Genomic DNA, 12,811 nt, shown 5'->3' on the forward strand with positions numbered 1-12,811 from the left:
ACAATGACGGCAACGACAATAACAACAACAACAATAATAATAATAATGGGCAACCCTAGTCAGTTAGGTTATTAATCATCATTTTTTTACAAAAAAATCTTGTTACCCTCAAAAGATGTTATCACTAGTGGTGTATACCGCACCAACCGCACGGAAAGGCACAGCCGCACCTGAACTTTACTTATAAATATTATATATTTAAAAGAAGAAATAGTTGTAGATCTTTCAAGAAATTAGTTTCCTAAAGGCCAAATTCAAACAAATCAAATTAAAATTAAAATCAAATAAAAAAAATTAAGAAAAAAGTACTTGGACTCAACTGCAAAATTTTAAAGTCTCCTCCATAGTTATGAGACTTTAATGCATGCCCATCCCATCCATCCATCCCTCCCCCTACTATCTCTATAAAACCACATGAAATCATCATCTCTTCTCCTCACACTAAACAATTCCTTCTTCATTCATATCATCAGTCCTCTGATCTAGATCTCTCAGTCTCTCACTTCTCTCTTCATTCATATCAGTCCTCAGCAGTCCATAGGTAATTCTTTCAATAATCTCACTTTCGGCACTGTATTTTCCTTAGCTTGAGCAGTAGGGTGCAACATATATATATATATATATATATATATGCTGTGCTGTACTTCATCTTCTTTGGAAATAAATACTAGTTTGAGCTGCTTCTCTATATGAGGCTTTAGATCGATGAATTTTTGTTCTATCAACTTTGAGTATTTTTGAGTTGAGCACAACACGTAGTTCTGGTTCCTTTCTAATCTTTTTCTCTTCTATATATAATAACTTTTCTCTCACCCTAAAATTCACCTTACAACAAATTAATTAATTAATTCCTTTTCTTTTTGTTTGTGTTGTAGAAATGGATCCAGCTAAATATTGTTAAGCTTCTTCTTCTTCCTGTTGATCGGCTTAGCATCATCATCTTGCACGGAAGGTCCTTCCCCGGATGTTCCAATAACGTATCTTTCAACTTCCAAAGGTGCAGGTATGGTGTAATCACCTATCTAATTTTATTTATTAATTATTTCTTGCTCACAGTTTATCACCCAGAAACACGAACTAAATAAGCAGTTTGTGTGGATCGAGAAATTATGTAATTTTCTAATATCATAAATATATTTGGGTTAATTTGTTTTTCCATTCATAATCTATAGTTTTATTATTATTATTATTATTATTATTATTATTATTATTATTATTATTTTTTGGTGGTTTTTAACATTGGATTAATTGTAGTATGCTTGGACGGAAGTCCAGCAGCCTACTATCATGACAAGGGGGAAGGAGAGGGGATCTATAGCTGGGTTATTTACCTAGAGGTAAGGATTAAATTGATTTTGATCAATTACATGCTAAAAACTCTATTTATTTGCATTGGTTGTGAATTTTTTTACATTAAAATAATAATGTCACACTATTTTGAATATGTAGTTTTAATATTTTGTGTTATTATATATGTTCTGCACTATTGATTATTTAGTTCAAATTTTAAGGGTGGAGGATGGTGCGCAACACCAGAAACATGCCTACAGAATTCTGAAAAACCCATTGGTACTTCAAAGAAATTAAAAAATAGTACGCAGTTGACGAATATATTGAGCAAAAATGCAAAAGAAAATCCAGGTATTAATAGAATATCACAATTTAACTAACTTATAATTGTTATACACTAGTCATATAAACGTATGCTAATGTCCGTTAGGTTTTTGGTTGAATAATGTTGTAGATTTCTGTAGTTGGAAGAGAGTTCATGTTCATTATTGTGATGGCTCATCTTTCACGGGAAATGTTGAAGAAGTTAATTTTGTAACAACACGTTTAGTTCACGGAATGAATTTGGAGGGAATAGGAATGTTATTCCACAAGGAATGGAATAGGTAAAGAATAGAACATAATTGTATTCTATTGTTTAGTTCGCTGAAGAAATAGACTTTAGGAATTGTATTCTAACGTTTGGTTAGTAGAAGGAATAGAAATGGAATATATGCTTAAAGACATAAATACCCTTATACAAAATATATTATTATTATTATTATTATTATTACCTAAGATTTTTATATAATATTATTTTATAGCAATTACAATATTAAAAAAATGATATATAAATTATGAAACAAAATATGCATATAAATAACAAAATTTTTTAAAGAACATTCAACAATATTAGGAAGAAGAAATTATAAGGTCTTCATTCAAGAAGTTAGTTTGAGATGGGTGTTTCTCCTTATTTTAAGGAGTCTCTCCTTATTTAGGAGTCTTTCTACAACAAATGATGATATTCAAGAGTCAATAACTAATGATCCATAGCAATCAACTCACGTCTCTCATTTTAATTACCAACATACTTAAAACTAATTATTTAGCTCTGTCCTCTTCGCTCTGTGGAAGTCCGGATCGCCGCATTCTTGTATTGCTCGACGACTCATCCCTCAACAAATGATGATATTCAAGAGTCAATAACTAATGATCCATAGCAATCAACTCACGTCTTTCATTTTAATTACCGACATACTTAAAACTAATTATTTAGCTCTGTCCTCTTCGCTCTGTGGAAGTCCGGATCGCCGCATTCTTGTATTGCTCGACGACTCATCCCTCAAGTCATCTCAGTCCCTCTTCTTTAACACTCTGCGATCTCGCTGTTTCGTTCTGAAATTCAAGCTCCTTGATGATCCCACCATCCAGTGATATTGACAGTACTTGTACGATGCTAATGCATATGATTTAATTTGATCTGAAACATTGCTGCAGAGTGCGGTGTCAATTTGGATGAGGATCCCTTTGTTGTGGTTATTGATCATTCTAGCCATGCTCTTTCTGAAACTGAGAGAAAAAGAGAGAACCACTCTTCTGCACTGCTCAAAAGGAACTCCAAGTTTGGGTGATTCTTGATTCAGATTCAATGATGAGAAAAATAGGGAGCTAAGTAATTTCCTGTCTTGATTCAGATTCAATGATGAGAAAAATAGGGAGTTAAGTAATTTCCTTTCAATTGTTGGCACTTTCTGATTTCTACTCAATTCATTCCAACTTCTCAACCAGGTTGATCATCCATTTTAGAGACTCAAAAAACAAACCTAAAAATTTAAACAAAGGGTAAAAAAGGAAATATAATAAAATACATATTCCTGAGAGATCAGGAATAGGTTAATACCAGGGGGACCCTGGTAATAGCTATTACCCTTGCAAGGGTAATAGCTCATTCCCAGGAACAATGTTCCTGGGAATACAAATGCGAACCAAACAACGGAATGATATGCCATTCCCTACCTATTCCGTGAACCAAACATCCCATAAGTGTCTTAAATTTTCTCTTTAATTTTATAGGTTGAGAAGAAATAGCAATGGCCGGGAATGAATATTAATAATATTCAAAAATAGAAGCTAAGCCAAATATATACAAAGTCTATAAGCATTGTAGTACGTATATCTACTATCTAGGATACAAAGTATATAACAGGTTCTAGTCCTAATACATACAATCTAGGAAAGAATATAATAAAGACTATAATATATCATTTTAGAAAATAATATTTTTCTAAAATTGTTAATATATAGCTAGCTAGCTAGTTTTAAAACAGTGTTTAATTTATCAAGGAAATATTATATTTACAGCACATTATTATTGTTTTAATTTCTAAACTGTACTGTTTCAGACTACGTATTTAAGTTACCGTGGAGGCAGAATTTTCAATGGGATTATGGATGACTTACTCGCCAAGGGAATGGCAAATGCTACAAATGTACGTATTCTAATACATATATATAGCTTGTGAGTTTTTAAATGGAAAATAATTAATAAGTATATGCATTTAGTCCATGCCAATACATATTAGTAACTGATATTTTTGTAGGCAATTCTTTCTGAAGGATCTGCCGGGGGATTAGCCGTCATCTTGCATTGTGATCGTTTCACATCGCGTTTGTCACCATCGGCTAGAGTCAAATGCCTTTCAGACTCTGCATACTTTTTGCATGAGTAAGATTACAGTTATCTAATAATAATATAACTACTTACCAACTTAATTTGAACTTATAATTTTTTTTATTTTTTATAACTGCTTCACAGTGAATACTTGATGGGAGATAAATTATTTGATATTACATTTGAAGGATTAATTGAATTACAGGTATTTCTTTAATTTAACATATATACTTTATTAATTGAAATCTACCCAAAAATTGATTTCATTGAATGGGAAATATCTTCAATAAATGTAGGGGTCTGCCCCAATGCTGCCATCTTCATGTTTAGAAAAACAGATCAAACCAAGCTTGGTATGATAATTTACTTTCACACACTACACATACAATTTTTTCTTTATTTTTATTTTCTTTCCACCAATACTAAACACACACTACACTTTGTTCAATTTACAGTGTTTTTTCCCGCAATATATATTGCAAGGGATAATGACACCACTATTTCTAATTATGTCTTCTTTTGATCGAGTTCAGGTTAGTTCAATTTATTTTATATTAAAATTAAATAACATGTGAAATTAATTAATGACTTATTAATCTGATTTTAATTTATTTTAGATTGCTTATAATTTGTCACCTGACCACAAAACTTGCCTTGTGTACAACAATTGCACCGTAGATGAGATGGTGGCAATTCAAGGTCAATAAACTTAACTGGATTAGTTTTTTTTTTTTTTTTTTTTTTTTTTTTGATAAACGTAGCTATTCCATTAATTCATAACATAAAACGTTTACATCAACAATCAATGAAATGGTAAAACCATTCCTTACAGTCAGACATAGAAACAACTTTTCTAACTATGCTATAGAAAACTTGAATCGCAGACTGTTTCATAACTAGGAAGCTATGTTCCTTCAAGGAGCTTAAAGCTTCATCAAAGATCTGGGTCTTCATCATTATTCTTTTTTGCTCGCCCATGATAAGATCAACACTTGCCGAAACCAAACTAAACTGTTTATGCTAATGATAATGAAAAGCTCGTGAAAGTAACGAGAGGAAAACACAATAATAGAGAAAATAAAAAGTGGTAAAGCCAAAATAGGGTTGGGAGTTCAAGACTACCAACACAAACCCCAATACCTATGTAACCCCTCGGTTTTGCGACAAAGTTAAGGTTCGAGAATATATATTTTTAAGCTATGACATTTATGAGAAGGTCTCTCGGTGTTCGAAAGAAATTTTTTTTTTTTGAGACTAGTTATTAATAAGCTGCGATCTACGTACCGGTCACGAACCGTAAAATTTTTAAGGATGTATATACGGTTTGAATTTTCCTAGAGATTAGATTATTAAGTATGATACGATTAAGCCTGAACTTCTAATTAGTTCAAGTGAGAATTTAAATCGGACTGTCGGGGGTAAAATTGTTACGGACTCTGAACCTATATTTCGCGAGATACCGAAAAATTCCCAATTTTAGTGATTATCGACGGGATTATTTTTAGGATAATTTTGGTGTTAGAATTTTCCCGAATTAAGCTATAATCATCCGAACTTTCATCTGATTTAAACCCAAACTGGCGAAATAAATTAAGATCTTCAAGGAGACACCATAGGGAGTTGACATGTGGCACTCAAAATCCCCACTTGGATTGGATCATTAATGGCATGTCATATAGGTATGGGAATGTTGCACTTGTTACTTAATTCTCAAGCCAAACTCACATCATCTCTCTCTCATCTCCTCCATAATTCGAAAATACACAAGGAAGAAGAAGAAAGAAATTGGTTTAGTCTTCCACTTGTGATCAAGAGCTCCTAAGCCTTTCTCCAACTCAAGTGTCTAAGTGTAAGTAAGACTTTAGACTTTGTTTGGTTAAATCCTTCCTAGAACTTAAGTGTAAACTAAAGGTGCATGAAAATGTTGTTATTATGGTGACATTTTTAGGATCTTTGGTGAAGGACTCCAAGGAAGGCATCATCAACTCTTACGGTTTTTTTTAAGGTTTCTACAAAGGTAAGGAATCCCTTAAGTTGGTTTAGTCACTTGAAGGTGATCAAATGCTAGTAAATTATGTGACTAGGAATTTTATGTGAAAATTATGTGTTAAGTTTATGGATCTACAAGTTGGCTCAAAGAAACTACACTTTAATGTTTAGTAATTTTTGGTATGCATGTTCATAGTTGATTTATGCATGTATATGTTGTGTTTATGTCCATATAGGCTTATACTTGTGAAAATATTGAAAAAAAAATCAAGATAGTCTCTGGCAGTAAATTCCGAGATTTATTGGGAAAAATTGGTAAGGTATTTTGACTCCATTTTTCTCAGATATGTATTTCAATAAGTGTAGAACCCGCATATAAAATTTCATAATGATCGGAGTAGTATAAGTATGGTTTTCGAATTTTTTTCCAAAACTGGTCCAGAGAGAGAAATTCTGGACAGCACACTGCCAAGGGCAAAAATGGAATTTTCTGTGTTTATTCGTGGATCAAAATGACCAAAAGTTTTTATAGACATCAAGTACTATAAGTTGGGGTTCTACCATAAAACTTTCAAGTGAAAAAGAGTTCGGGAACTATTTTTACCGACTCAATCTTTCGGACTACGCCAAGCTGGAATTTTCTGAAAAAGAATGGTTAGGAACAATTTTGACAAAAATATGTTGTAATAAAAATAGTAACGAAATTTTGGAATGTCACAATCAATTTGGAAGAAGAATTGTATTCTTAAGAAACAAGTGTGACTCTTGTCACTCGGAAATTTCATGGTGAAAAGCCATTGACAAATGTGTGTGTGTTTTGGAAACATATTTGAATAAGTATAATTGTTTCGAGTCGTCATGTGAGTATACTAAAATGGTGAGGTGTCTTGTATGATTTATTCATACTGCAGAGCGAAGTCTATTCGCTGAGTGAATGGTGAGGTGTCTTGTATGATTTATTCATACTGCAGAGCGAAGTCTATTTGCTGAGTGAATTGGTGAGAATTAAGATGTCGTGGGTCCCGAACTTGAATATGTGTGTTGTGTTCCTCACTTCGAATCAAATGGAAATTTTCGGAATTGGAAGTGTTGTGTGCTGATGTTACTTATATACTGTATTGTACTGTTTTGTTGTTAAATAATTGCAGGTAGACTGCGACCGTTGGGTAACGTTTACATTTTTTATTATTATGTTGTTTTCGAAACCTTTGTTTACTTTCTGAGTAACAATGGATTTCCTTACTTAGCCGTCGTGCTAACTACACTTCACTGTGTCCTTTATCAAATGGAATCTAGCACAGGTTCCTGTAGCCCACCGGACTCAGATCCTTCTGAGTTCGAGTTCCCTATATATGACTACGACGATTATGCACAGTATCTACTAGATGGAGATCCCTATGCCCCGGGCTACGCACCTGACCCGCCTACGCTGACTTGTACTCCAGAGCCCACTCTTGCTCCAGTCTCACCGGAGGTACCTGTGTGGTCCCCTGTCCCCGTTGAGCCAATGTGTCCCTTTGATGCCCTTCAAGCCAGCTATGGGTTCTACCCCATAGAAATCGTACCTGGTAGCAGCCCCCTTGAGTTCGTGGTTCATTACCCGTACCCGTGGGATCCGAGTCCCTCGGATTACCATGACGAGTGGATGATGTACATGAACACGTGTCGGTTTCTGGACCATATTATGTGGTTCGAGGGTGAGTGGCACGTGGTTTGGGGCACCTACACGGGCCCAGTGTACCACTCGTTAGACTAGGTAGAGTCTAGAGTGGGGGTTCAGTCAGTGCTTTTGTGTACATATATCTTTTCCGAGAATTTCCACTCAATCCAAAGTGAGAATCACAACACACACATCATTGTTCGGGACACACGACATTTTAATGCTCACTAATTCTCTCAGCAAATAGACTTCGCTCTGGAGTATGAACCGGACACACGACATTTTAATGCTCACTAATTCTCTCAGCAAATAGACTTCGCTCTGGAGTATGAATTAATCATACAAAGACATCTCACCATTCACTCAGCGAATAGACTTCGCTCTGCAGTATGAATTAATCATACAAAGACATCTCACCATTCACTCAGCGAATAGACTTCGCTCTGCAGTATGAATTAATCATACAAAGACATCTCACCATTCACTCAGCGAATAGACTTCGCTCTGCAGTATGAATTAATCATACAAAGACATCTCATCATTCACTCAGCGAATAGACTTCGCTCTGCAGTATGAATTAATCATACAAGACACCTCACCATTCACTCAGCGAATAGACTTCGTTCTACAGTATGAATTAATCATACAAGACATCTCACCATTCACTCAGCGAATAGACTTCGCTCTGCAGTATGAATTAATCATACAAGACACCTCATCATTCACTCAGCGAATAGACTTCGCTCTGCAGTATGAATTAATCATACAAGACATCTCACCATTCACTCAGCGAATAGACTTCGCTCTGCAGTATGAATTAATCATACAAGACACCTTACCATTCACTCAGCGAATAGACTTCGCTTTGCAGTATGAATTACCATTCACTCAGCGAATAGACTTCGCTTTGCAGTATGAATTAATCATAACTCAGCGAATAGACTTCGCTTTGCAGTATGAATTAATCATACAAGACATCTCACATTAGCATATTCACATGACGACTCAAAACAATTATACTTATCAAAATATGTTTCCAAAATACACACATTTGTCAATAGCTTTTCACCACGAAATTTCCAAGTGACAAGAGTCACACTTGTTTCTTAAAAACACAATTCTTGTTCAAAATTGATTGTGACATTCCAAAATTTCGTTACTATTTTTATTACAACATATTTTTGTCAAAATTGTTCCTAACCATTCTTTTTCAGAAAATTCCAGCTTGGCGCAGTCCGAAAGATTGAGCCGGTAAAAATAGTTCCCGAACTCTTTTTCACTTGAAATTTTTATGGTAGAACCCCAACTTATAGTACTTGATATTCATAAAAAGTTTTGGTCATTTTGATCCACGAATAAACACAGAAAATTCCATTTTTGCCCTTGGCAGTGTGCTGTCCAGAATTTCTCTCTCTGGACCAGTTTTGGAAAAAAAATTCGAAAACCATACTTATACTACTCCGATCATTATGAAATTTTATATGCGGGTTCTACACTTATTGAACTACATATCTGAGAAAAATGGAGTCAAAATACCTTACCAAATTTTTCCAATAAATCTCAGAAGTTACTGCCAGAATCTATCCTGATTTCCTTTCACTATTTTCACAAGTATAAGCCTATATGGGCATAAATACAACATATACATGCATAAATTAGCTATGAACATGTATACAAAAATTACCAAAATCCAAAGTGTGGTTTCTTGAGTCAACTAGTAGATCCACAAACTTAACACATAATTTTCGCAAAAAATTCCTAGTCACATAATTTACTAGCATTTGTTCACCTTCAAGTGACTAAACCAACTTAAGGGATTCCTTACCTCTCAAGAAGATTTTTAAACCGTAGAAAGATGGTGATCTTCTCCTTCAAACTTTTCACCGAAGATCCTAAACAAAATCACCATAATAACCACATTTTCATGAACCTTTAGTTTAGACTTAAGCTCTAGGAAAGATTTAACCGAACAAAACCAAAGCCTTACCTGTACTAGAGCACTTGAGTTGAAGAGATGCTTAGGGAGTTCTTGATCACAAAGTAGAAGACTAAGTTTTTCTTTCTTTCTTCTTTCTTTCCTTATGATTTTCGAAAGTGTGGGAGATGAGAGAGATGATGATGGAGAGTTTAGCTTGTAGCTTAAGGGATCAAGTATACCATGCCATACCTCTTATGACACACCATTAATTACCTCCACCATGTGGTAATTAGGAGTGCCACATGTCAACTCCCTATGGTGGCTCTTGAAGAACAAATATTTACTTTGCCAGTTTGGGGTTAAATAAGATGAAAGTTCGGAGGATTATAACTTAATTCGGGAAAATTCCAATACCAAAATTATTCTAAAAATAACCCCGTCAATAACCACTAAAATTGGGAATTTTTCGGTATCTCGCGAAATATAGGTACGAAGATCCGTAACAAATTTACTCTTACAGTCCGTTTAAATTTCCACTTGAACTAAATAGAAAGTTCAGGCTTAATCGTATCATACTTAATAATCCATTTTCTAGGAAAATTCGAACTGTATATACATCCTTAAAAATTTTACGGTTCGTGACCGGTACGTAGACCGCAGCTTTATTAATAATTAGCCTTACTTATAAAAAAAATCCTTCTGAAGTACCGAGAGATCATCTCATAAATATTATAGCCTAAAAAATATTTTTCGAACCCTAACTTTGTCGGAAAAACCGAGGGGTTACAGATCATTCCAAAACATCTATACTATATATAAAAGTAATATCCTCCTATTTCATTTTTTCGCTCAAATTTTTGTAGTCAATTAATTAAATATTTTATTGGTGAAATAATTAATAAAGCTTATTTGGTAAGAAAATGTAAAATGAAAATGAACTAATATCTATTAATTGGTAATATTACTTCTATTTTCACGTATCAATACTATTAATAAAAGTAAAATCCTCCCCTTCAACTTTCGCACACAAAATAATATTATTAATTAATTGGTAAAAAAATTAATAATGTTTAATTGGTAACAAAATTTTATTTACCAAATTCTCATAATAATTAAACCATTATAATTGTGAGAATAATGAAAACAAAATCTGCGTAATTTTATAAGAAAAAAATAATTTATTAATTATTATTTACACCAATAATAATAATTCAACTAATTATCTATACTTCTATATATATACTACTATTAATAAAAATAAAATCATTCTTTGTGAAATCTCCACCCAAACAATAGTAATAGTAAAGATAAAATGGAAAAGAAAATTGATTTTACTAATTGATTGAAAATATAAAAAGATCCTAGAAAAAGGAAACATAAATTAGGAAAATTGGAAAAAGGGAAAAGGATATTACTAATTGACTAAAAATTATTTAAAAACATTAAAAAATTAATTACACTTTTCTTTTGAAAACTTTAAATTATTTAAATTTTAAAAAATTAACTAAACATGGGTTGTTAGATTTTTAAGATAATTGTTGACAAACAAGTCATATATTATTCAATTAATTGAGTAATACTTTTACACTAATCTTATAATCAAATAAATGTATACGTTCAATATTAGCACTAATCTTATAATCAAATAAATGTATACGTTCAATATTAGAACTAATCTTATAATCAAATAAATGTATACGTTCAATATTAGAATTAATCTTATAATCAAATAAATGTATACGTTCAATATTAGAATTTATCTTATAATCAAATAAATGTATACGTTCAATATTAGAATTTTTTATAATTTCAATCTTTATTTTTATTATCTAAATATATAATAAAAAATTTATCCATGCATCGCATTGGGTAATTGGACAATTATTTTCTCTAATTCAAGTAAAGAAAACATCAAAAAAATATAATCGATCCAACCAATTTCATCAATTGCGCTATAAAATATTCGATGTTACAATTTATATAATTGTATGTCGATCCAAATATTCTTAAAATATTATAACAAATCCATTCCGTGCAACGCACGGACAAAAATACTAGTTATTAATAAAACAGAGAGCGGGGTGCTGTTACTACTTGGTTTATAACGTTGGAGTAATTTATTTTTTGAGTGTCAGTACAGTGTCTTCATGTGGCTTGTGATTGGAAGCATGCAGTTGGTTAATTTGTATCTTGCCCAAGCTTTCATCTCTTTATCCTTTAATTTGTTACCAAACTAACTTTGGCATTTTTTAATAAAATATCTATGGTTATGTTTAATGCCTAGTGTTTAGTTTGATGAATATTTTTTGTCAAATAACGCCAAAGGGGAGATTGCAAGTGTACTAATGATACACAAAGTACCCTATGTTTTATTGGCATATTATTTGTCAAGAATATTTTTTAAATGTTGTTAGCTTAGGGTATGTTAGTAGTTTTTATTCTCCCAGGCTGAGACAGACCAGCTGACACGGGCTCACTGAAATATTTTGGACCACTCAATGCTATAATGTAAAATAAGTGATCAATATTTGTTGGAGGATTAAATCACGTAAGATGGATCACTTGAATTAAGGAGTTTTTGATGCTAATTTTTCGAAAATAGAAGTTGCCTTTTCAGTATAAAAAGGTGGGGATTCTAAGGGGAATGTGGAGTTGTGGACTTGAGTGATACAAAATTTTGTTGAGAAATCCTTGTTGATACCCATACTGCCGAATTGTGAGATGCAAAATTAAAGGAATCATCCTTTGCATATTTTATGTTGCAGCAACTTTGTGAACTCAAAATTATGGTGATGGATTGAAGATTGTGCACTGCATCTACATCATCGTTTGAAGAGTTCCAGTATGCTACTTATTGTGCAGATTAAACGCATGTGATGTTGAAGATCCAATCGTAGGTGACGAAGATTGGTGTTGGTTAATGAACCCTGATGTGTCCTGGTTGTATAATTCAAAATTGTGTAATCTGGGTGGTCCTCTAGTGGATTGGGTAAACATTGAGTTGACCCGCAGACGTAGGCGGATTGCTCTGAACTGCGTAACAAATTTCTTGTGTTCGGGTTCTTTTACTTTTTATGTTCGCTACATATTTTATTTATTCGTTATTAAATCAATTAATTGTTCAGATGATTAATTGATGTTAAAATTAAGTAAGAACCCATAGGTTTATCTTGCATTCAAGACCCACGATCCTATTTCAAATATTATTACTATCAAAGTAATACATTCCCACTGCTATTTCTTCTCATCATATAAATGTAAAGACAAAATTTAAGAATACATACAAAGTTAACTTTTTCAA

General features: G+C 32.8%; 1 protein-coding gene across 1 annotated transcript; it reads left to right on the plus strand.

The window, feature by feature from the left end:
* Positions 1 to 455: 455 nt before the first annotated feature.
* Positions 456 to 12,326, plus strand: LOC116001714 (pectin acetylesterase 11-like). Its single transcript, XM_031241633.1, has 10 exons — positions 456 to 541; positions 876 to 1,003; positions 1,255 to 1,337; positions 1,512 to 1,641; positions 3,675 to 3,761; positions 3,873 to 3,997; positions 4,088 to 4,148; positions 4,240 to 4,296; positions 4,399 to 4,476; positions 12,276 to 12,326. The coding sequence occupies exons 4-10, from the start codon at positions 1,624 to 1,626 to the stop codon at positions 12,309 to 12,311; spliced, it is 462 nt and encodes a 153-aa protein (XP_031097493.1). The 5' UTR covers positions 456 to 541; positions 876 to 1,003; positions 1,255 to 1,337; positions 1,512 to 1,623; the 3' UTR covers positions 12,312 to 12,326.
* The last annotated feature ends 485 nt before the right edge of the window (positions 12,327 to 12,811 follow it).

This window comes from Ipomoea triloba, chromosome 1, assembly GCF_003576645.1.
Source record: "Ipomoea triloba cultivar NCNSP0323 chromosome 1, ASM357664v1".
Taxonomy (NCBI): domain Eukaryota; kingdom Viridiplantae; phylum Streptophyta; class Magnoliopsida; order Solanales; family Convolvulaceae; genus Ipomoea; species Ipomoea triloba.

Coding starts and splice junctions, on each gene's coding strand:
- LOC116001714 (XM_031241633.1), top strand. Junction 3,762..3,872: donor GAATGGCAAATGCTACAAAT/GTACGTATTCTA, acceptor ATATTTTTGTAG/GCAATTCTTTCTGAAGGATC. Junction 4,477..12,275: donor CTTCTTTTGATCGAGTTCAG/GTTAGTTCAATT, acceptor TTTATGTTGCAG/CAACTTTGTGAACTCAAAAT.